Genomic DNA, 24,136 nt, shown 5'->3' with positions numbered 1-24,136 from the left:
ACTAGCAGTAAAGCTGGAGGGATTTCTTCCTCTGAGCTTTGAATGGTTATGTTTCCATTTCACTTTCCAAATCTGAACAAAATTAGAATTTCCAATTTCAAAAGCTCTCCCCTTTCCTTTATCAGCAATAAAGAAGAAATGGGAACGCTTGCCTGGCCTGTTCTGCACTGATCATTATTTCACACAAATGTATCACTAGGTTTCTCTTCTTCATAAAGTCTCTACAGACAGGCTTTTAAACTGTGCTTCTTCTGATAGCTTTCATTATTTTCAACACCTAACATATAATACTTTTATGTCTCATTTAGTGGAAAACTGTAAAGATCAAATTTCCGTTTAAAAATGAAGCCTTGTTAACAATTTTTTTGAAACAACTAAAATAGAGAAGTCATATGAATCATTGCTTCTCTTCTATTACTTAGGAAAAAAAGAATAAATGTCTAGAAAATGTTTTCTGTAATCTTTTTGAAAGAAAAATACTTCACTGACTGTAAAATATGTGCTTGTTTGCCTGCTGAGGACAAGATTGGTTGGATGGTGACTCAGGAGCCAAAGCAATTTCAAAGGAGAGGTGAGTTCTGTTTTATAAACACAAAAATCCCAAATGCTGTGTGTGGCTAGAACTGTGTCACAGAGAAATTGAAATTTTTATGATCCTAGAAGATTAAATGAGAGATTGGTGCAATAACTCTATTGGTTTAATGTATGCTTTGTTTTGGATAACACAAGAAGAGATTTTTGCTGCTTAAATGAAATGTAACACTTTTGGTCCCTTTTCTTATTGATTTTGTGCTGTGAGTTCAGTAACAGCCCAAGTTTGTTTTGTTACTCCCACCGCCCAAAACCTGTGTATATAACCAGAAACACTGAAAATGTTAACATTTCTGAGATCCTTGATGTTTATTCTTGCAAAAAGCTCCCAAACAGACCAAATTCATCAGAAATACAACAAATTCCTTTGTTGCTTTTCTACTGGCGCCATTTTAAAAATAGTAACATCTTTATTGCAGCACTTCTGAGGGAAAGGGGCTTCTTTACCCTTCAGGAGTCAGACAGATGTCTCCAGTCCTTTGGCTGCTGCTCTCACGCTGTGCAGTTACTGTCAGCACACAGCCCATGGATGGCACAATGACATGGGAGCTGGAGCAGATGTGTGCATAGAAAGAGGGGTAGGTTCAGTGTGGTTTTACTCTCAGAGGAAAGAAAGTGCCCACAGTCACCAGTGCAGAGTCAGAGGAAATCTGAGGGAGGTTTAAAGCAGCTTGGAAGGACTCATAGTAACTGTCCCTGGTGACTACAGCTGACAGCAGCTCCCCCTGGCTACTCCTAAACCCCCTACCACACACTCTTTACCACAGCAGGTACCATGGGGGTTTAAGCTCTCCACCTCCACGGGGAAGGTGATTCCCCCAAGCCCTGGGCAGTGTTTTTCTCCTTGCTGCCATGCTGTCTCAATCTCATTTGGCTTTTGTTTCAGGGGATGGGGTCACGAAAGCCTCCTGGAAACTGGTGCTGTTCGAGGTGACACATAGAGATGATGTCAAATCACACTCTGAGATGACACCTCTGCCACACAGCACTCACACAACATCGTGGTGGCTGGACTGGAGCAGGGATGGAGCCTTGGGAGGCTTGCAGGTGGGGGAGCTGGAGCTGCACGAACTGCTACTGAATAGCTGAATAATCTGTTACAACTTCTCGTCTATTTAAGCAGGCTCTGAAGTCAACTCTTCAGAAGTAAAGGCTGGTACCTGCTGCAGTTTTGTGTGCCTGACTGTCTTTTGAACTCCTTCAAAGAGGCCCTGGTACTTTGTCAGGAAAATGAAGAGGGAGATCCCTGTGTAATCTCCACCAATACCTTTCATTTCCCGAGGTAACGATGCACGAAGTGTCCTGGGGAGAGAGAGCCCTTTCCCTCCTGGGGCTCACAACAGACACAGCTGCTTCCCCTGCCCCTCAAAGTGCCAGCACCGTGTAGTTAAAATAATTTGCGTGTTGTTAATTTTTTTTTTTTCTGAGATAAAGCCATGTAAATGTCCATGGAAGACTCAAAATGCCCAATTTAGGAAAGAATTTGAATTTCTAATGCCATCCTCAGCATGCACGGTCAGAACTCCTCCATGAACAATGAGAGAAACATGGCTGCTTTCCTCCAAGTGTTTTTCTCTTACATTATTACTTTCAGTTGTTCTGTAAAGTCAACCAGCCATTTTGTGCCAAATATTTGGCTAGGTAATAATTCCAAGAAAATTCTAGTGGTCATCTATTGATCTGAAAAAAAGTATGGAGCTTTGGAAGAGTAGAGGGGTTGGATGGAGTGTTCGATGCAGAACAGAGAGTTTGCCTCAAATTATCAGAAATAAACATTAACAGAGCACAGAAACGACTGCAGGACTTAGGAGAATAAATAACCATTTGCAGATTGAATACTGGCTGTTGTATCACTGCTTTGTGGGGTTTATTAATGACTGGCTTGGTGAGAGGAGCCCTTTTTCTACTCCTCCACAATCAGAGAAGGCACGAGATAGATGTGGTTTACATTCATCTAAAGTTAGAAGTCATGATGTATATTGCAGAAATAGACATGAATACAGAAAAAGTCAAAAATGTGTAATTTGAAAAACATGTTCAAGCAATAGCTGCACGATATCCTGCTTCCCAAAAGGTTCAAAGGAAGAGGGTTATGGGTAGAGAGCCTAATGGGGCTGTTTGTTTCCTGAGGAGCAAAGCACTAAGTTTTAACGTTCATGAAAACTGAGAAAACAATTACTTTGTGGTGTATGGAAACTTTCCAGAGAAAAGGAGGCTTAGGGGTGGAAGCCTCCTTATCTCTGCAAGTCCCTGACAGGTGGGGGTCAGCCTCTGTTCCCAGGTAACCCTTGGAAATGATGTACCATTCCTAATTAATTATTCTGATTAACTTTACTAATTTATTTTTAAAATTGTATCTATATGTATTACAGTGACATATCCAGCAACACAACGAGTCTTAAGCTGTCCCAGGGGAAGTTCAGGTTGAACAACAAGAGGAATTACTTCACAAATTTAGTTATTAATTCTTCTAACCCTTTCCTAGCTTCTCATTTTTAAGTATATTGTTTCTGCCTTACCAGTCAGGTTTCAGCTGTATTCTTACTGGTTCTTTTGCTTTTGCCCTCCCTGGAGAACTATTTATTAATAGGTCTGAGGGCTTGTACTAGCCTGTATTCTTTAATATGGGGCTTTACTGGTAGGAGTGTTATATTCTGACTCACATTCCCCTAGTAATCCATGTTGAACAAATTTTTTTTACAAAAAGGTGATTAGACACTGGAGCAGGCTGCTCAAGGAGGTGGAGTCACCATCCTCAGAAGTGTTTAAGGAGAGCCTGGACATGGCATGCATGGTCTGGCATGGTGGTGTTGTGATGGGTTATAGGCTGGACTCGATGCTCTCAGAGATCTATCCCAACCTAAACGATTCTGTGATTGCTGGGATGCCATCACCGGAGCCTGGAGCAGCGCTTTGCCCTGGGTGCTGTGCTCTCCCAGGGGAAGGACTGGGCCTGGAGCGCTGCTCCAAGGAGCGCGGGAGGGAGTAGCGCGTGAAGATGGCACAGAAACGGGACCACAATCCCAGTACTAAAGTGATTTCAGCATTTATTATGATAAAATAAAGACCAAAAGCACAGGGACCCGCGGGCTGAGCAGGAGCATTCCTGTCGAGGATGCTGCAGTGCTGGCGCTGGGTTTTCTTGAGCAGCGATGTCCCCGATGTTCCGGGTAGAGCAGCACAGCTTCACTGGGTCAGATGCCCCTTTTTATCCTGTTTTTTGTCCCTTTGGGTTGGTTTTTGTTGGGATCCTTAATTTGCATGAAGGTTTAAGGCTCTTGATTGGCCATTACAGTTCTGTCCAGGCCGGCTCATTTTGCTTGGGGGGTGCTGCACTTTTCTGAGGTGTAATGCGGTACATTGAGTACCGTGTTTTTTATAACGACCCTTTTAACTCCTTTTACAATATAACAACCAAACTAACAATGCTTAACAATTATCAACTATTCTACAACAGTTTATAACCTATTTTTGACAATTGCACTGACTGATGAACCGAGCTCGATGCTGTTCCTGCAAAATGCACTCCCACTGCCAGGCCCGAGCCCGTTACAAACAAAGCGCTAATTAAGCACTAATTAACGCCGTGGTGCAATGCCCGTGCCCTGCCCCACCCTCGCGCGCCGCCGCCCTCACGAGAAACGACGGGAACCGCGCACGTGCTTGTCCCTTCCTCGCTACGCACGCGCAGGAGTAATGACCCCTCCCGGCCGCCGTCCCGCCCCGCCGTGCCCCGGACGCCGTTCCCGCGGTCACTTCCGGCGGCGGCCCCGGTGCGGAGGCCCCCGGTGCAGCCCCGCTCCGCCCGGGCCCGGCCCGCAGCCGGCCCAGCATGCCGGGGCGGCCCGCCCCGCACATCCCGCCCGCCCCGCACCGTCTGCATTCACGCTCCCCCCTGCGCGGCCGGCCCCTGGCCCCGGCACTGCCTCCTCCACGCCGCCGCGCCCCGGCCGGAACGTGACCACAGCTCCCCGCCTGTCCGCCCGCGCGGCCGCAGAGCTGTCCGGTGAGTGGGGACACCTGGGAGGGCGCCGCGGAGACGTTTAGCAGGACCAGAGGGAGCCGCGCCCCTCCGCTTGGCCGCGGGCGGTGCGGAGGAGACGGGGCTCGGGGTAACGGCCCGAGACTCGTCCGGCATTACCGGCTGCCGGGGCCGAGGTGCGGGCCCTGCCGGGGCTGTGCTGCCGTAGGTGCTGCTGCCTTTATGTCCTGTGTCCTCCCAGCGGTCCCAGAGCCGTCCGTCACCGCTGTCAAGCGAGGAGCCCCGGGGAGCTGGCGGTGGGTGAGGGCTGTGGGGCTCCCTGCTCCCTCAGCCTCTGGCCGTGCCTCTGTAGCGTGGCCGTGATGTGACACCTTGTCGCCAGACAGCTCTTGGCTGGGTGTGTGGCTCCCTCTGGGTCACCAACTTACCTGAGAGTTCCCCTACAATTGCAGCTGTGGAAATGCAGGTGCAGTGTATCCGCGCTGAACTGATGGTATTGAGGTGGTAGAAATAGAAATTTCCTTCTAAAAGTAGATAAATAGAGAACACGTAGTTATCTTCATTTAATTTGAGTCAGACATAGATGCCAGCAGTGCTGTTAGTTTACTGAAGTGATTAAAATGCTATTTCTTGGGAGAAACAGTGTATAACTTGGCAAGAGCATAACACAGAGCATGTGTTTTAGCCATGGAGGCTCCCTATGATGGTGCTGAGGTAACGGTGGTGATGGAGGAGATAGAGAGCGCTTACACTTACACGTCACCAGTGCCATCCAAGAAGAAGAAGAAACATAAAAGTACTGGTGATCATGGAGAAAAAGCCAAAAAACCTCGGTAAGTTCTTTCTGCCTTCATTTAGTTCCTTTGTAGGGTGTGGGAGCAGTTTTCCCTGTTTCTGACATGAGTGGACTTGGAGCACTTCATAGTGTAGAGCATTGTATATGAAATATCAGCTTGACACTTTGGGCCTGCTCAGACATTCTTTACAGGTGCCACTGTTGCTCAGTTTAGAGTTTATTTACCCCAGAATAATTTGCCTTAGGCTGTCCCTCAGAGGTTCTCTTTTTCTTTTGATGTTCTCTTCAGAGAGAGAGAGTTTTCATTTGGTTAAAAAATGCATTTGCAAATAAAATTAAATGTAACTTGCTTGTCACATGACCTTGAGACAAACCTAAACCTTGTGGATTTATTTTTCTCCAAGGAATTTAGGTAAAAAGACCTTAATATTTCAATTTCTCTTTGTGTTTCAGATCTGCTTACCTTCTCTACTATTATGATATTTACTTGAAAGTGCAACAAGAGCTTCCACACCTCCCTCAATCTGAAATCAACAAAAAGATCAGTGAGAGCTGGAGGTTGCTCAGTGTGGCTGAAAAGAGCTACTACTTGGAGAAAGCCAAGCTAGAGAAAGAGGGACTGGACCCGGTGAGTTGTCTTTCTGGAAGTTCTTTGGCTGCTGAGGAGAGAGGCAGTTCCCTGCTCACATAGCCCTGTGTGCGAGAGTTGTTTAACTGCAGATTCCAGTTTGTATCCTGGCTCAGGGCAGCCTTTAGAGAAGCCAGTGAGGCCACTGCCTTTTGCCTTTGCCTTCTCTTCAGTTGAGGGAGGATGGTTAGTAATCCAGGATGGATATGCCTGGTACCTGCTCATGGCAGGCTATTTTGTATCCTTTCATCAGAGTGTTGGTAAGGTGGGTCATAAAACCAGGACTGAGCAGGATTCTGCAGGCTCTCTCATGTGGAGAAATTCACAGCAAACTGCTTCAGGAAACCATTTGAACTTTAGGCACTAATATAGCAGGATTGAGAACTGAATCTCTTCCTTTTCTCATCTTCATTTATTCCGTGCTCTGGTTTTGCCCACAGAACTCCAAGGCATCCACTCGAACTGCAGTAGTCCCTGACATTCCAGGCTTCCGTAAGATTCTTCCCCGCTCCGATTATATAATTATTCCCAAAACCACTCTTCAGGAGGACAGGAGCAAGCAGTCTCTGGAGCTGTGTGTGACACAGAGCCCAGCAGCATCTGAAGGCTTGGCAGCTCCCAGGAATGTCAGCAGCGTGCCCCGTGACACCGTGCAGAACATCCTTTCCGTGGACTCAGGCCAGGCCGGCGTCTTGGAGCAGTGCATTGCCATCGAGGGGCTGGCAGAGGACACGGCAGCCTTTGCCCAGCCCGAGGCTGCAGAAGAAGCTGTTACCTCAGAGGTTCTCTCTCACTATGTTGGGCCTGTGACAGAGAAAGTGGCTGGAGAGATCCTCTTGGATGAGGCTTCTTTGGAAATAGAAGGACAGCCATACCAGACAGCCCGAGTGGTTATTGAGGAGACCCTGGTGAGCAGCTCCACAGACCTCTCCAACGGGGGCATCACTGTGGCCCATCCCCAGGTGCCCGATGGGGTGTCTGTGGTGACTGTGGTCACTGGGAGGGTAAGTTTTTCCAGTGACACTCAGTCTCCTGCCAGATCTCACCTGAAACATCTGAGTGCTGTTTCCCCCATTTTACTTGAGATCCTCAGTGGGTGCAGGAGATCCTCTGATTGCCCAACTTGCTGATGCTCAGTGCTGAGAGAAACAGAAACTTTTGTAATCAATGATACAAAAGTAACTCCTTGACTGAGTTGTCTCTGCTTGCCGATTGACTCAGCCCTGTGGTGATATCAATTGTCTTAACGTGCCTGAGTTCTTTTAATTGTTTGTTATAACAATATTTGAGGTATTGCAGTGCCAGTAATTGGGTTCTGCAGTTGCACTCCAAGATTTTGGCAAGAAAAAAATGCTACTGCTGTGCTCCTGATAGCTGTTTTCCTGGTTGTAGAGAGGTAGAAGGGAGTCCTTTTAAGCTGAAATTTTAGGGATCAGTCATAGAAACCTTAGTCTGTGAAGAGTTGAATCCTCTGTTTTGTTTGAGGACTTTGGTAATTTCCAGAGTACATCTGGAAAGGCCATTGCTTTTGAAATGATTGCTGCTCTATCCTGTATTCTGGTCTCATCAGTCCTTAAGACACATTAATGTTCATGAGAGGGAGGGATATGGGTCACTATGTCTTGTTTTCTGCATGTATTTTCCCTTTGATTTCTTTTTAGGATACTGAAGAGAGTAGCTCCTCCACACCTGCAACACAGTTTATCATGTTACCTTTACCAGCTCACTCTGTTGTGGAGAACCCAGCATCAATTAAATTGGTAAGGGACTCAGAGTCTTGTATGGTATGTTAAGGCTTGGATGTATTGTCATAGATTTGTCTTAAAGATGTTAAAGGTAGGGATTTGCTCATGGTTCAGTTTCTAAAAATATTCCAGTTTGGAGTTGCTGTATCACTTGATGTATTTCTTGTCCCTTGTATTATGTCTTGTACAGGCTAAGAGGGTCTCTGACTTCCTAGAGTGACTTACAGGGCTCATTTCTTCTGTCTTCTTCCTCAGGGAATTCTTGGATACAGGTGGAGTAGATAAAGCTATCACAACCCATCTGGCCAACAGCAGTTTCTGTGTAGCCATCTACATCCACTAATTGGATGCATATTTCTCTTCATAAAAAGCAGTGTCCATCCTTTCAAGGGCAGGGATCTGCTCTTATGGCAGGAAAACATGAACTCCAGAGCTCTTGCTTTGGCAGGAGGGGAGCAATGACCTGAGGTTTTGAGAAGCCATATCAAAGGCTGTGTGGCCTGTTGCATGAGGAAGAATAGTATTATTTCACTGATCTAACCACTCCAGCAACCTGTGTTTTTGTAGCCCTTTTGGGAGTTCATTGTACAGTCAGTACTGCAGCTCCTTCTGTTATGTAAGTTAGCATCAAATCCTTTTTTTCCAGGTTCTCTATGCTTCCAGCTGGTGGAACACTGTAGATATTTATAGTGGTGCATAGTGTGATGCTCTTCCAGTTGTCCTGGGGAGAATGGAAATACCTCAGGTTTTTATTCCTGAGAAAAATCTGGTTAAAATTGACTCATTTCCTTGACAGCAGCACTTGCAGTTCTAGAAAAAATCTGTACCTAGTTAGGGAGTTACAGTACAACAGCTCCCTCGGGAGTGTTGAGAACGGGATATTGGGAAGTGCTGTGCTGACAAAAACTCGTGTGTTGCTGCAGTTGTCCTGGCACAGATGACATGTCCTACTTTAGTGTTTGTATAAATAGTGCCTGGTGATGCTGCTCGTGTTTCAGTAGTTCCTAGCAAATTACAGTGAAGGACCAGGGAACACTTGACCATCCCATACAGCAACAAGTTACTGACAAAACTGCCTTTGCATCATGAGTGCTTGTCTTCAAGTCTTTTTGCTGTGTTGTCATGAGTGTTAGTAACATCTTGTCTTATTGTGGATTGCTGTTAGAAGCATTTTAATGCATTTTACTATGACTTTTTCATGTTCAAAAAGAACTTTCACATCACTGTAAATGCAAGATTAGCTTCTCCAGGAGGTTATGTGCTTTGTTCAACTCTGCTCTGCAGGTTGATCTAAATTCTGGTAATACCAGAGGCTATTGTGTAGTCTAAGCATTTATGGTGCTGACCCAGCTGTGTGATGTTTGTTCAGTAAAATGAATAATAGTGGAAGGCTGGTGATTTGCCAAATAGCATTTGTAAGGTGCTTATGAGGAAAAAGAAGTGATCAGCACAGCTCTGTATTTTTCAGGTCTGTAGACAAATTCTTGACAATTCTTGTTTCAGACAACCACCTATACTCGCAGGGGACATGGAAATTGCACCAATCCTGGCTGTTCCTTCACTTATGTCACCAGGCATAAGCCACCAAAATGCCCAACGTGTGGGAACTTCCTGGGAGGGAAATGGATCCCAAAGGTAAATTTGTCTTTCTTTTCCTGACTTTGAGACAAAAAGTGCTGGTTTTGTGAGTGCCTGTGATACTTCTAAACCTGTAGATCTAGCATGGGAGGTCAGATACACCAGAAATTATCCCTGCACTTGTGTTCCAATGCATGTGCTGGAGCAAGTGACTGATGCAGAGGACACTTGGCCAAGGTGAGACCTGAAATCACCACAGCTTGGGTAAAGATGCTGCTCATATCTGTTAGAATAGATGGGGCTACATTTGCTAACTCTCTCATTGAGAGGATACACATTCTTCTGGCCCTCTGCCTGCACACTTCCTGTGACTGGAAGGCGTTGCCTGTTCCTCCTGCTATAGCCCCAAGTAAGCTTGGGAAGTTGTTTTGTGGTGATTAATATCAGCATTTGAAGTTTTTCCACAAATTTAGTTTTTTGTGGTCTTTCAACATTATTTTTTTAACAGAGAGGAGGAACAACTCTCAGCTATAGGAGTTGTATGATCCTTTAGGAGCTTGTTAATAAAGTTGATCTAGTGGAAGCTGAAGTGCTGTCGAGTATTGTTGTCTCATGGCCATGTGTCTGATCATGATCTTCTGACCTCTGACTGGAAGGAAGTTTCCAGGCGTTGGTAGAGTTGTGAAGCTTGTCTGAGTGGAAAAGTCCTTTTCCACATGATGCCTACTCTGCTTAAGTTATTGGCATCTCTGCTAGCTGTGTACAGAAAAACACACTTGATCCTTAAACCTTGGCACTATCCTGGTAATTAGTCAGCTCTGAACAGATGTGCATTTCTGTCTGAAGCAAGACTCCTCAGGCACAATTAAAAGGATGTTCTCAGTGTGAAAATTGGCATTGACATTCAGTGGCTTTGTGTGGATTTGTTCTGAACCTCCTTTGTTTTGTGTCTGGATCCATTAAACATTCAGGGATGAGAATTCTTTTGGGCAGCCTGCAGACTCTGTGGTGTCTGAGCTGAAGGCTGAGCTTCCTGTGTGGTAGGGTACAAATAGTTGATGGTGACATCTTCACTTTTGTTTGGTAAATTTGCTGAGGTAGAGAGATGGCTGAATGCAAAGAGTATTTTTGGATTCTGCCTGAGCAGGGCATGTCTGCTGCTGTTCAAGCCTACTTTGGTTAGAACTGAAAGGTTTTAAAGGGAGTTTTCCTTTTTGTCTTTCAAACTTCAGTCTGCTGGATTCCATTTCTGATACATTTTTCCACATTCCAGTTCAGTGTTCATTGCATCTTTGTTGACTCCAGTACAATGATTTTTGTAGCTTTAGTCTTGGAACTAACATTTTTCTTAAAGTCAGAAAATCTTCCTAAGTAATCCTGTTTTCTGGTTGGCTCACATGCTTGTTTTTCTGAAAGCATATATCCAAAAGATGCAAATTCTCTGTCTTAACTCCCTTTGATTGCTCAATAATGTTGAAGAGCAGACAGCATCAGAGAGCTGAAGCCATGAAAGAGGAGTGTAGGAGGTGGGCCCTTGCTACAGAGGGTGGTGGGTGACTTTGTGGTGTTGATGCTAATGGTGATATTTATGGGAGTTTAAGAAAGATTGATTTTTCAAAGTAAACAGTGTCTAAAAATAATACATGAAGGGCCAAGAGGCCAGATACAATGTTAGCAGGGCCTTTGCTGTTGTAGGAGATCCTGTCTGTCTACTCCCATACAATTCACTGCTTAAACACTTAGAATTCTGCTGTTTTGATCCAACATTAAATAGGCCACGGGAAACATGGCATATGTGCAGGGGACCTGCTTATCTGTGAAAGCTGAAAGCTCTGAATGTGACTCTCTCCTTGTTTCCAGGAAAAGCAACCAAAAAGCAAATCTGAGCCAAATTCAGGCACCTCTCTTAAAACTCCAGCAGCTAAAAGAGGTCAGCAGTCAGCCCTCACAGAACCCATGGCCGCCAGCGAGAGTTCCTCCAAGTCCGCCTTGGAGAGCTCCGAAGCTGTCAGCCAGCTGCTGAATGCTGTGCCTGGTGGAGGGCAAATGCCTGAGATGGATTGGGAGGAAGTGATCATCTCTGAGGGCCACTTTCTCCCAAATAATGTGCTTGCTGAAGACAGGAGGAGTGCTGTTGGAGTGGTGCTGGGCCAAGAGAGCCAGCGACAAGCGGACCCTTCGGAGCAGGCAGAGAAAGGAAGTGTAGGGCTGGGGATGTCCACGTCTTCTGAGGTGTTGAGTCCAAATGCCTTTGTGAAAAAGCCAGTGGTGGGGTGAGTCAGTTTTCCATGTGTTATGGGAGCAGATGATGTCTATTGTGTGCTCATGGGACTAGTCCAAGAAGTTGAAGGCTGTTGGCAGTGCTTCCTGTAAGACTTACTGTATTTGCTCTCTGTTTTGTGCCAGTTCAGGATTGTTCCTTTGAGTCTTTGTCCATCAGAACTAATATTTTTCTTTAAGTGACAGATTGTAGTCACAGGGCAGATGCAGCCTTAGCACTGTCTCTCTTTCTATTACAATAGCTGTGATTAGTGTGCTAACAAAGCACAATTCAGGGAAAAGAGGGAAACTGAAGCTGAGGGGAAATAGAATATTTTTCCACTTGTAACTCTTGTTTTTTAGAACTGATGCAACAGCTGCTACACACAAGGGACAAGAAGCAAAGAGTAAACCAAGACCCAAGCCCTCCTTGCTGGCTGCAGCTAGACCCATGCGAGCCATTCTGCCTGCTCCAGCCATCGTGGGGAGAGAAGCCAGCACAGAGCAGCTGAGCAGCAGGCAGGCCTTTGCAAGTACTGGTAAAAGCAGCATCTCAGTGTGCTTTGGGAGCTGTTGTCTTTCCTCACCTTGCTAAAATGGTGTCTGCCAAAAATAAGATAGGTTTCAGGGGAGGTGGTTACCAGTGCTTGGAAAAAAACAATTTCTCTCTGCCTGAGTGGAGTAAATGGGCTATGAAACACCTGCTTGGGTTATTTCAAGCTCAGAGGAAAGATCTCACGTGACTATAGTAACATTTAACAAAGATGTCAGAAAGAAACAGAACCTATTTTCTCACATTTAACCTGATATATCTCTTTCCTCCTTCTAGACAAGCATTCCCCTGTGAGAACATCAGGCTTGAAGCCCAGTACACTGAAACAGTTGGGCCAGTCAGTTCTGCAGGCACCAACTGCTGAGGAGCAAAAGGTTGTTCTTCAAATGCTAACTATTTTCCTGGATTTTTTGGGGGGAGGATTTTGTTTGGCTTTTTTTTCTTTTTTCTCCCAGGTGAGTGATATGACCTGAGTGAGAAATAGAACAAAAAATGTATCTGCCTTATGATGATGAGATCTGTGAGTGGCTGTTTTTATGATATGGCTGGATAGCAGAATGACTGCTTTGTGGCTGAGTGGGAACTGAGCTGAGAGATGCTGTTGGACAATCCTGCAGTTGGTTACTTTGGAAACCTCCCAGCCACTTCCAGAAGATGATTTAAGGATCTGCTGGTGCTTTGATAATCTGACATGCAATGTTGAATACTGAGCTTTTCACCTATAAAATATGACTCAATATGCCAAGGTGCTGAAATGAATTTGTGAATTGTAATGCCTTTACATGCAAAATAATGTCTTATGGTATTTGGGATATTACATGAACATTAATCAATCTCTTAGGGGCAGTAATGCTAATAGATACGGAAATTGGTGCATGTATGCATTTAGTAATAGATGTCTGATGCGTGTTGTTTTTTCTGCTTTCAATCTCTAGATCCACAGTTCTGTGACAAGCAGGGCATCTCAGGTTAAAGTTGTGGAGGTCAAACCAGACATATTCCCTTCCTACAAGTACAGTTGCACCGTAACTTTGGTGAGAATTTTTCAAATAGTGTGACTTCTGCCTCAGGGAGTGTCCTCTCTGGGATGAGAATGATATGGGACTTCTGTTTTACTGACTTGCACAAATACATTTCATTTTTAATGTGAAATAATCTCTGCTTTATGTCATCTCTAGACCTAGTCCAGGATGACCGTGTGGGGCCTTGTTAAGAGATGGATTTTAACTCATGTCCCCATGCAGAATCCCCATACCCTCCTTGAGTCAGCAGGGAGGATCAGGGGTTTCTGAATGAATTTAATGTGCTTCTGGTCTGGAGAACTGGCACCAGAATGTTTAAGTGCTACTTACAGGATTCTGTGCAAAGTGACAGGGCTTGCTATTGATGTTTAAACAAGATGTTATAAAGTGGAGATAAAACATGTAATAATCTTTTTTAGAATTTTGTTGGCTTAGAATCATAGTGCCATTCAGGCTGGAAAAGACCTTTAAGATCATGGAGTCCAACTATTAAAAGTCAAGGTCAGCAGACATCTCTTTTGTGTCATTCAGGATTTGGGATTAGCAACATCACGTGGCAGAGGGAAATGCAAGAACCCCTCCTGCAGTTATGTGTATACAAACAGGCACAAGCCACGCATCTGCCCGAGCTGTGGATACAACCTTGCCAAAGACAGGACTGAGAAAACAGCTAAATCCCTGGTAAGGTTCAAGCTGGCTTGTTTTATCACATGTCTGTTGTGAGCTGGGCGGAGAAGTCTAGTTTGCAAGTCCCTATGGAAACATGGTTTGGGGTTTGCTTTTTTTTTTTTTATCATGAAAAACTTTTCTGACAGAATGGTTCCTATTCTGTCAGAAAAAATTCCTATTCCTATCACATCTGTGATGTTTGTTGAATTCCTGTAGCAGTGCTGCTTCAGGCTGAAATTGTCTGAGCACACCCGTTGCTACCTCTGGGTGTCTCCTCAACTTAAAAATCCTTCTGTTGTCAGTACATGCTGGGAAAATCGACCCTGAAGGCACCACATTGCTGTGTCAGCTTTGTTGAACTTCAGACTTCACCAAGAAACTCTCAAGTATGCTCTGCTTTGTGAGCAGTTTGGGGCTGGTGTCAGTTAAGTTAGTACATCTTGTATTAGAGCTTCCTGTTTTTAAGGGCAATTTTACTTCAACCTGAATTTATTTCTGGATGTAGGGGTTTTTTTTCTATGTATAAATATGTTTTCAGTGGTCTGCTATTCTATGTGGATGCAATTAATTCTGGGGTTTTTTTGCCTTTGCAGTCTCAGAGGTTAGCTTTTCTCATACTGAATTGTCATGTTTTTGAAACAATAAATGAAAAAAAGGAGCTTTCCTGCTCTTAGCTGAAATGCCTACTCAGCAAATAGACAGAATTTTAGTCTGTGTAGTAATGACTCATCCACTTGCCTTTTTTTTATTTTGAAGAACATAACTTTGTTTAGTGGTTTTGTTTTTTCTTTAAAAATGCAAACAAACAGAGATGGCCTGTGTGAAACTCACACAAACAGCTGTGTAAGGAACAGCGGTGTGCTTAGCTCAGCTTCCATTCTGAGAGGCATGTGGCTTGTCTCTTCCTCATTTAGGTTTTTTTCTTTTTTTCTGGTTGTAGGTCTGTTTAACATTCCTGTCACACAGTTCGTTGTTGTCTCTGGGCTTTTGATCATTTATCTCATTGCTGGACTAGTCAGAAAACCAGGTTGAAATGTTGACAGAAGAGTTTCAGGGATTAGACAGATCAGCCTGTTTGGGTTCTCTTTGTTCTCCTGGCACAGCCTGGAGTTTGGTTCTCCTGTGTTTGTGCATTTTGTTGTGATGGTATGTGTTGGAGAAGGGTAGACTGTAGCTGATCAATTGTTATTGATTAGTGTGCTCTGTGTATCACAACCCCTAGTTCTCCATTAGTACTTGGTTCCTCCGGCTTCTGGAGAGCTGTGCAGGCTGTCCTGAGCCTGTGCCTGATAACCTGTGGAGAAAGTGATAACTGGAGGTTCAAGTGATGAGGGTTATTGAAGTGTTTGTATACCTTTTGGTGGTTATCCTCACCTTTTGGATCCCCAATCCCTGCACTTAACAGTTTAATGCCCAATCTCTGATGGTTTGGCATTGCAGGAGTTCTTGAAAGGCTGGGCTGTAATAAACTATTTTTGTTAAAGTAATTTGAGCTTGAAGTGGAATCAATGATTCAGCAGTAGAGTAGAAGTCAGGTTTACTGAATGCAAAGACTGCTGTGTTTCTGCTGCCTTTTATGATTTCTTTGGGCTTAATATTTCATCCCCATGCTTGCCTGTTTGGCTATGTTGCTTTGTAGGAGGTCAGTGCAGGTCAGCCGGGTGTGCTGAACACCAGCGAGCCCCTGACGCCATCGCAGAAGGAAACCCAGCGCCAGTCCACGCTGCAGCTGCTGCGCAAGGTGATGCAGATCCCCGAGAACGAGTCAGAGCTGGCAGAGATCTTCACCCTCATCCACGAGCTTAACAGCTCCAGGCTCATCCTGTCCAACGTGAGTGAGGAGACAGTGACCATCGAGCAGACCTCCTGGTCCAGCTACTACGAGTCTCCGTGTGTGCAGTGCCTCCTCTGTAACAGCCCCTTGTTCAAAGGGGGACAGAAGTAAGATTCTGCTTTGGATTTTGACTCTTTCAAACTCATGCTGATTTTTTTGTTCTGAGTCCGCCTGAAATAATATTTGCTTTGGCCCCTGGTAGTGAAGCTGGTGAAAGTGACACTGAGTAAGCTAGCTGTGTATGGAAAGGGTTTGGCAGGATCAAAGAGTGACTGCAAAGTCTAGATGTAACTTTTTTCTTATTGAAACAGAATATTTTCATTAGTTATCCCCTCTTTGTTTTCCATTCTGATGCTTTGAGGTTGAGAGAGGAAAACTTGTGTGTTTACAGATGTGCATTGTGTGATTTCCTTTTTCTCTCTCTCCCTTTTTTGAATATTTCCTGTATGGGTCTTTTTGCTTATGATATTTTCATTCCTTTCATTTCTTAGCATGTGCTTGAGTGAATGCTTATTTGGAACAAATATCCAAATTGAAACCTGAAGGACTTTAAGAAACTTTTAGTAAATAAGCTAGATTGCCTTAACTAGATTTGTATGAAAGCCTGTAGGATATCTCTTCCCTGAGTCTGCCAGGCATTCTCTTATTTCTGAAAATATGATCTACGATTTTTCTTACGGCAAAATGTTGTTTCTTTCTTCCACAAAAAAATTCTTGACACAAAGGATGGATATTTGCTTTGGTCAGGAGAGCACTAGTTGAGATCTTTCCAGAAGAGTTACTTTTTGTGTTCTGTATTTTTTTCAGAGCAGTCTCACACCCTGCCCCTCACCAGGGGTCTTACCACCCAGTGCATTGTAAATCCTTGTCTGTGCCTGGCTGCTTTGCAGTGCTCTGCATGTGGGACTCTCCCATGTGCTCTAATTGAAGCCCTGCCAGTAGGAAGGAGGTGACTTTGGCTTTGCTTCCTGTTTTCTCAGGTGGACAGGAGTATTGCAGTCACTGGCACTCTCCTGTCTGAACTTCCCCATTGTCAGTTACATTGTAGAGGAGCAGACCTTTCTGAATCTCTGTGTGCAGGACAGGCTGGCTGGTGGAATGTGTTACTGATCACCACAGCAATGGTACGGCCACTTCTCCCAGGACAGCTGGGGCCATAGGTTTTCTCCACCTCTGCAATAGTAGGTACCCAGTTCATGGAGGTGAAGGGATGTTCTAGTGCTGTTTAAAAGAATGTGAGCTATGACCTGCCTCTACCTGGGAAATCTGTTTTAAAATGTAACTTTTTCTGGTGTGATATGTGGTGAGCTGGCTTAGATTTACATAATAATGAACTCATGTCAATTAGAATGTCTGAAGTTATTACAGGGTTGGACTAAAAATCCCATTGGCTTCACTCAGAGTGGGTTTTTTTTGTTGGTTTTGTGTGTTGCAGTTCCCTTGCTGGTCCTCAGGAGTGCTGGCTGCTGACAGCCAATAGATTACAGGTGGTTACAGCTCAGGTCAAAGTGTGCTTGAACCTGCAGTGTCTGGCCCTCCATAGCTTCACTGACATTTACACAGGTAGGAGAAATGTGAGCATACAGCATGACTACAGTCTGAACCCTTTGGAAGCCTTGGGATTGTATCAGGGCATTGTCCAGGCACAGAAAAGCTTGTTCCCTTCCCCAGTGCACTAAATTTGAATTATTTTTTAATTGCTTCTGCTTATTCTGCAAGTAAATCTATATTTGTGAGTGAATGTTCTGGTGAGAAAGGCCTTGCCTTGATTCACTGGTGCAGGTCTCTGAATGTTGAGTTCTTCAAGGCGCAGCCCCTGAGATCCTACTTAGAGGCATCTCTGGAGAGTGCTGTTTGATGGCATTGGCTAGTGAGATGGATTGATAGTTCTTCCTTGTAGTTTTTTAAGTCAACAAAATCTGTGAAAGGAGCTGATGTTTCGGCAAGGAGCTCTGCATTTCAGAGGTGCAGAAGCACTGTTTGTGTTTCCATTATCCTCTAAACTATACTCGTGAGTGTGTTGTGTATCAGTAAGGAATAAATTTCTTTTGTGAGGAAGATCTGGAACCCTACAGACAATAACTGTCCTGTTTTAACTGCAGGCCTTTTCAATGTGGGTAACAAATTGTTAGTGAGCTTGGATCTTCTGTTTGCAATCCGAAACCATATTAAACTTGGAGAGGATCCCAGAGTGGCTGTTGGCAATATCCTTGACTCTGTTCAGGAGCAAACTGGTGGGTTTTTCTTCTTGCTTTTTACCATAACATACCAAACTCTGACCTGATGATGGCTGTTAGGTTATAGAAAGGCAAACCTCACTTATTTTAGTGTGGTATGTTTCTATTAAATCACTTCCTGAACCAAACAGTACCTCTATGACCAGTTCTTTGTAACAATTCTCTGGAGGGCAGGTTTGGTTCTATCCCTGTGTAGGAGAGCCCTGCTACCTCTCCAGTGGCTTCATGATGTGAAAACTGTAACAGTGGCATGTTCTCTTTTCAGATAAAAGCCTTAGCCCTGATGAGCAGGCTCAGCTCCAGGAGCTGCTGTGCAATGGCTACTGGGCTTTTGAATGCCTGACAGTCCGGGATTACAATGATATGATCTGTGGAATCTGTGGCATAACCCCCAAGGTGGAAATAGCCCAGAGGAATACGGAAAATGTCTTAGCACTGAAAAATATAGAGGTAGGTTTTTCCCACAGCTCACATCCTGTTTGTGTTCAAAGCAGATCATAATGATTTTTTGCTGACTCTGGTCTTCATGATGCACAATAAATACATGAGACCTTTGTGAGTGGTTTTCTGCTGATGCCTGACAAGAGGATGTGGCTGGAGCAGCAATGCCTGTGCTTCCTCTTAGAGATGTTGATGTGTAGTTCAGGGAAAACAAGATCCTTTGTCCCTGGACCACAGCTTTTGTCCAGCAGCTTGGGCAGTAGGAACCTTGGATGGAAGTTGTTGAATTTGGTCTTCTTCCTTTGACATGAGCACATTCCTTTTTTTCTCAAGTTTCCCTGAGGTGCTGTCTTCTCTAATGGGAAAAAAAGCCCTAGTAGGAGAATGTAGCATGTCTGGCTTTTATGTCAAATATGTAAATTTTGAGTCTTACCGAGTGCAAAGTGGTTGTCGGAAGCTTTAGGAGACTGAAATCATCTTGTTATATTTGAGCTAAGCACTCTCCTGGATAGTCCTCATGCCGTGAGTGAGACTGACACAGAATTGTCAAATGAACTGTGATTTTTGTATTTGACCACTCTTTCTTTCTCTCTGTAGTTTACTTGGCCAGAATACTTGCCATCAAGTGAAGTGAATGTGGAAGACTTTTGGTCCACGATGGAGACAGAGGTGATTGAGCAGGTGGCTTTTCCTTCTAGCATCCCCATCACAAAGTTTGATGCCTCTATTGTTGCTCCTTTCTTCCCTCCACTGATGAGAGGAGCAGTGGTGATCAATACAGAGAAGGACAAGAACCTGCATGCACAGCCAGTGCCAGGTAATGGCTCAGGTTGTGCCTATTAAAGGAAGCGCTTGATATGTTGGTGACATCAGTCTTGGTGATGTTTAACATTAAGAATAGCTGATTGCACAACACTCTAAAAGTCATGTGTGCTGAGAGAAGACAGGAACATTGAGGTGATTTCAGCTGTTCTGAGGCTACTTTGCTCCTTGAGGCTTGGCTTTTCCTGTAAAGTTTGGATGCACTGGTGGGCTCTGATGCATTTGAGACATGGGGGACATTTGAGCATTGCACCCCAGGTGAGATAGAGTCTGATTGCAGAGGGATGCATGCACATCTTGAATGCCAGTCAGTGTTTGTTTCATGTTAGACTGATACTTGGAGTGTGGAAGTTACTGGTAGTGCTTGGTATCTCAGTGTTGCAATCTCAATAAAGGGTGAATAAGTTTTTGCAAAACTTGAGAAAAAACTAGGAGAGTGGTGTGCTAGTCCTGACCAGAGTTGTCAACATTCAGTACATCCACTGTATATTGACTATGTGGAGCAAGAAACAGTGAGAGGAATAATCTCAGATCTGAGAGCTAAGATCAGTTAACACCTGGTTCCTTAAGAATTTAGGTGTTGTGTATAGGAAGGAAAACTGGCTTTGCAAGCTTAGCAAGTGTGTGAGTTGGCTTTGCAGACGGGGCTTCAGAGTTGGACTGCAGAAGAGCTGTGTGGGCTTTTGTGGAAGTGGAGCTCCAGAGGAAGAACCAGGGAGATGTTAAGGCTGAGCTTGGAGTTGTTCAGTCCAAGGGCTGCAGTGACATTTATCTCTGCTCTTCTTCACTTGGTTGTCCTCTCATCAGTCCTTTAAAGGTTACAAATGACAGGATAGATAAGTGCTTATGGGGTCTGCAGCTATGCTGGGCTCAGTCTGGTGACCTCAGCTGTGAAGGGCTCAAGACAAGTGGTCTGTGATGTGCTTTGCAAGTAGGACTGTTCACAGCTCTCTCTTGCTGGCTGTGGGTTATGCAATCTCTGCTTCTGTAGCCTTCTTAAGAAATTATTTTGGTAAGTTCCCTTCCTGAGAATGAGTGCTGAGACCTGTTTCCTGCCTTTGCAGGTAATGGGAGTGCCTTGGTGAGGCTCCTTCAGGAAGAAGTCTTCAGGCCTGAGCTGATAAACTTTTACAGTGAGGAAGAGCTGCAGAGCTTTCTGACACAGTGTGGCATTCCCTGGGAGGCATCACATACAAAGGTAATTGCTTGTTTGCCCACATACAAGCCTGCAGGAGTGGAGCTGTTCTTCAGTGTCTTTCCCTCATCTACTCTTGCCATCCTAGACAATTAATTTCTCATCTGACTGTGCTAAGGGCAGGGATGGGTGCCAGCAGGTTATAGGATAATTTACACATGGTGAAATAAATTGAACCTTTGTGGGCTAGAAGAAAGGAAGCCTGTAATTACCTTGTCACTGGCTCAGCATTGTATAATTGGCTGTCATCCTCACAGTGCTGAGTGTGGGATTAGGAAGTTATTGGATGAAGTGCAAATTAGGATTTGGGAGACCTTGCATGATGCCTTTTCCATCTCTGCAGGAGTCTGTTAATTTTAGTCACTTTCTTTGGGCCTGTCTTTTCTAGGATGAGCTCTGCTACTCCCTCCTGGCTCTCTATGAGTTTGTACAGAATGGGACAAGCATTACACCATCTTCTGCTCATCACACAGGAGGGAAAATCTACAAAGTGTGTCCACATCAGGTAGGGAAGACTGGGGCCACAATGTTTTTTTTCTTCCTTGGCTATTCATTATTTGACTTAACAGCATGGAACTTCCTTATTGAATAGAAGCAATGGAATGGGCTTCTCTGAGCCCTGGGAATGGAACATATTCCTCAGGGCTTGGAAAATTCCCCATGACAAGTTGAATGGGTATGAGGAGGAAACAGAGTATCTTTAGAGAAGATAGCTGTCTGGTTACTGTATAGTCTGGAATATCTGGAAGGAAGCTGAATTTTTTTAAGACTAGATTTTTTTTTTCTGTAAGTGTTCAGTTTTATTGTGCTGCTGATGTCAGTCCTTTCTTTTTTCTAGGTTGTGTGTGGCTCCAAGTACATAGTAAGAGGAGAAAGTGCTCGGGATCACGTGGACTTGTTGGTATCCTCACGTCACTGGCCTCCAGTGTATGTTGTTGATTCAGCCTCTTCAGTGGCACTGTGTGCAGACCTTTGCTGGCCTGGCCTGACTTCCCAGATGTGGGGGAAGAACCAGGGCTGCTTCTCTGACCCCATGGAACCTCCAACGGTTAGTTATGTCTTTGCTCTCTGCTGTGCCAGTCCAGCATAGAAAAGCTGCAAGGGAAATTGAAGTTACACCCCTCACACCCCCCATTATGTAACCTGCATTGTGGCTCAAGATAATTTTGTAGAATCACACAATGGTTCAGGTTGCAAGGGCCCTTAAAGCTCATCCAGTTCATCCTCCTGCCACAGGCAGGGTCACCTTCCACTAGGCCAGGTTGCTCACAGCCCCATCCAACCTGGTCTTGAACACTGCCAAGGGTGAATTTGACCTGATAAGTAGCTCCTGATTCAAGCTTTGCCAGTGCATCACTCCTCGGCATAGCAGAATGTATTAGGTGTTGCCTGGAGATTGTGTTTGATTAATGTTTGATTAATTGTCCTTAAGAGGAAGAGCTGTGCTGGGAGTGCATTGTAACAGTTCAGATCGTGAACTTTGGAGCACGTCACTTATTTTGACACAGCAACTCACTTCTTTCAGACTACTGCTATTCCTTGAGAAGTGGGAGAGAAAGATGGCTCCTAGTGCCTTGGGATTATCTGAGGGCATACAAGTGAGGAGGGAGTGTACATACCATCTTTGTGGCGCGTAGGGGAAGCCTGGATCATTTAGCCCTCCATCTGTCCTGGGTCATAGTGTTGGTTAGAGTTTGGCCAGCCAGTAGTTCTGTCTTCTCAGCCATGGGGATGTTGTTGTTTCACCTGGTGTGCGTGTGTCTCTCCCCCAGTACGTGTCCTGCCCTGAGCTGCTGGACCAGCACTACAGCGTAGACGTGACGGTGGCTGAGCACTCCCTTCAGCACCCCATCACCAAGTCCTCGGTGCGCCGCATCGTGCAGGCGGGCTCGGAGCAGAGCAGCCCCTGGGACGCCACGGCCCGGCACCGCTGCATCGCCCTGTGCCGCGAGCTGGAGCCCTACGGCGCCATCGCTGCCGCCATCGGCAACAGCAAAACCAGCACTGTGCGCCAGCGGCCCATCACCTTTGAGAACCCCACGCACTATTACCTCTACAACCGCCTCATGGACTTCCTCACCAGCAGGGAAATCGTCAACAGGCAGATCCAGGAGATCGTGCAGAGCTGCCAGCCCGGGGAGGTGGTGATCCGTGACGCGCTCTACCGGCTCGGCGTGGCCCAGATCAAAACAGAAACGGAGGAGGATGAAGGGGGGAAGCAGGAGGAGGATAGAGGCTGCTGAGTAACAGAACAGCTTGTTGGTTTCTCTCTGGTTGTGCGGATGGGTGGGCTGAGCCAGCTTTTGCAGCTGTCTGGCTTGAGAGTTTATTTTTTATTTTATCAACCTCCACAGGTTGGAGATGTGATGCTGGTGGCTTTGACTGCTGTTACTGACCAAAGAGCTCTGTGCTTCCATAGCATCGTGAAAGCTGCTGTGAGCATGGGTCTGTCACCCCCTTGCAGAATGCTGCAGCTGCCTCCAAGGCATGTGATGGACCTGCTGTTCAGGGCTGTGGGATGTTGCCCTCCCTGCAGCTGGAGAGGAGAGAGGAGTTGCTGGTAGCAGGGAGTGTGCGTGGTCAAGCACACACAGGTCATTTTATTCTGAATCTTGCTTGCTGACTTCTTTGTGCTTATTGGTGGCAGAGCTGGGGGTGTGGGACCAGGCATAAACAGTAGATGGCTACAACGATTTCCCCCAAAACATTCTGAATAGGTGAATTTAGGATACTGACTCCTGCTTGGTAAACTTGCAGAGCTCTCACAGGCATTGGCTGCAAGGAGTCGTGAGGAGGAGGAGGAGCTGTGCTGCTCTAACATGTTGTATCTGGGGAGCCTCCCTGGAGGGAGGCTGGTCCAGGATTGTGGGTGCTTTGGCTGCAGGGAGTTTCTAGAATTGTTTGTCCCTTCACATGAGCACTAATAACTTAGGAGTCAAAAGGTACCGTGAGAGCAGAGTGTTCTGTATGGTAAGGTAAGAACTGAGCCCCAGGGCAGCTGAGGGTTGGAGGATGGTTGAAGTGCTGTGCAGGGAGTGGCTGTGGAGAGGGGAGGGACACTCAAACACTGTCTGTGGGATCAAGGAGGAATGATGAATGCAGTGTCACCAGAGCGAGCAGGGTTCTGTATTCCACCCTCATGGACATACTGGGAGAGCTGCACCCACATGTGCAATCTCATCACTTTGTCAGGTGTCACACCTGCCCTGCCCATGTTCCCACAGCACTCTGGGGGTTAGAGGAGTCTCCTGCTGCCCAGGTTGCTTAGTCAGCCCCTTGAGAGGAGTCAGGATGAGACCTCTGCCTGTGCAGCACCCCTGAGGAACACCTGGGACTGTGGGTGCAAAGCTGTGCTGTCACTGCTGCAGCTCCCTTTGGCCATGGCTGGTGGTGAATGTGTTTGGTGTTTGCTGTGACCTGCAGAGGAGACAAGCAGGATGCCAGACTGCTAAATTGCCATCTTGGGAGTTTATTTTGTCTGAGTGAGCAGTGGGGAAGATTCTGAGGCTTGCGGTGTGGTTGAAAACTCCCTTCTGTGAAGGGGAACCTATTGAGTACCATACTGTTAAAGTAAATGTATTAAGTCTGAGCAAATGCAGTAATCATGGCTTGGGGTTTTTCTGTTAAGAACATTAACTTATTATTAGAGACATTAGTGACTTTTTTCAGTCAGTGATAAAGTTTAATAAATTATCTCCAATTTTGGGGGTGAAACTGTGGTCAAGTGCCTTGGGTTGGGTTTTTTTTTGTGTGCAAGACCTGGATGATTCCAGGAGAAAAGGCA

The 24,136-nt window shown here is 45.4% G+C and overlaps 1 protein-coding gene across 3 annotated transcripts; it reads left to right on the top strand.

Annotated features, from left to right (window-relative positions):
• Positions 1-4,407: 4,407 nt before the first annotated feature.
• On the top strand, positions 4,408-24,071 carry HMGXB3 (HMG-box containing 3). Of its 3 annotated transcripts, none has more exons than XM_059860414.1 (20): positions 4,408-4,597; positions 5,259-5,406; positions 5,823-5,997; positions 6,438-6,905; positions 7,659-7,757; positions 9,246-9,377; positions 11,181-11,593; positions 11,943-12,118; positions 12,409-12,506; positions 13,068-13,166; positions 13,686-13,835; positions 15,463-15,764; positions 17,093-17,220; positions 17,760-17,891; positions 18,160-18,344; positions 18,933-19,152; positions 20,222-20,355; positions 20,741-20,857; positions 21,191-21,400; positions 22,125-24,071. In XM_059860414.1, exons 2-20 carry the CDS (start codon positions 5,261-5,263, stop codon positions 22,593-22,595), a joined length of 3,855 nt encoding a protein of 1,284 aa, XP_059716397.1. In that variant the 5' UTR covers positions 4,408-4,597; positions 5,259-5,260; the 3' UTR covers positions 22,596-24,071. The 3 variants fall into 3 exon arrangements, with proteins under 3 accessions (XP_059716397.1, XP_059716396.1, XP_059716395.1); XM_059860413.1 differs by having other exon boundaries at positions 4,409-4,597; positions 6,438-7,001; positions 11,943-12,112; XM_059860412.1 differs by having other exon boundaries at positions 4,410-4,597; positions 6,438-7,001.
• Positions 24,072-24,136: the final 65 nt, after the last annotated feature.

This window comes from Haemorhous mexicanus, chromosome 15 (genome assembly GCF_027477595.1).
Source record: "Haemorhous mexicanus isolate bHaeMex1 chromosome 15, bHaeMex1.pri, whole genome shotgun sequence".
Classification (NCBI taxonomy): Eukaryota; Metazoa; Chordata; class Aves; order Passeriformes; family Fringillidae; genus Haemorhous; species Haemorhous mexicanus.
The sequence above is the reverse complement of the archived record's forward strand: the minus strand, read 5'-3'. Positions and strand labels throughout refer to the sequence as shown.

Coding starts and splice junctions, on each gene's coding strand:
- HMGXB3 (XM_059860412.1), top strand. CDS start 5,261: ATGGAGGCTCCCTATGATGGTGCTGAGGTAACGGTGGTGATGGAGGAG. Junction 7,002..7,658: donor TGACTGTGGTCACTGGGAGG/GTAAGTTTTTCC, acceptor ATTTCTTTTTAG/GATACTGAAGAGAGTAGCTC. Junction 15,765..17,092: donor TTGTTCAAAGGGGGACAGAA/GTAAGATTCTGC, acceptor TGTGTGTTGCAG/TTCCCTTGCTGGTCCTCAGG.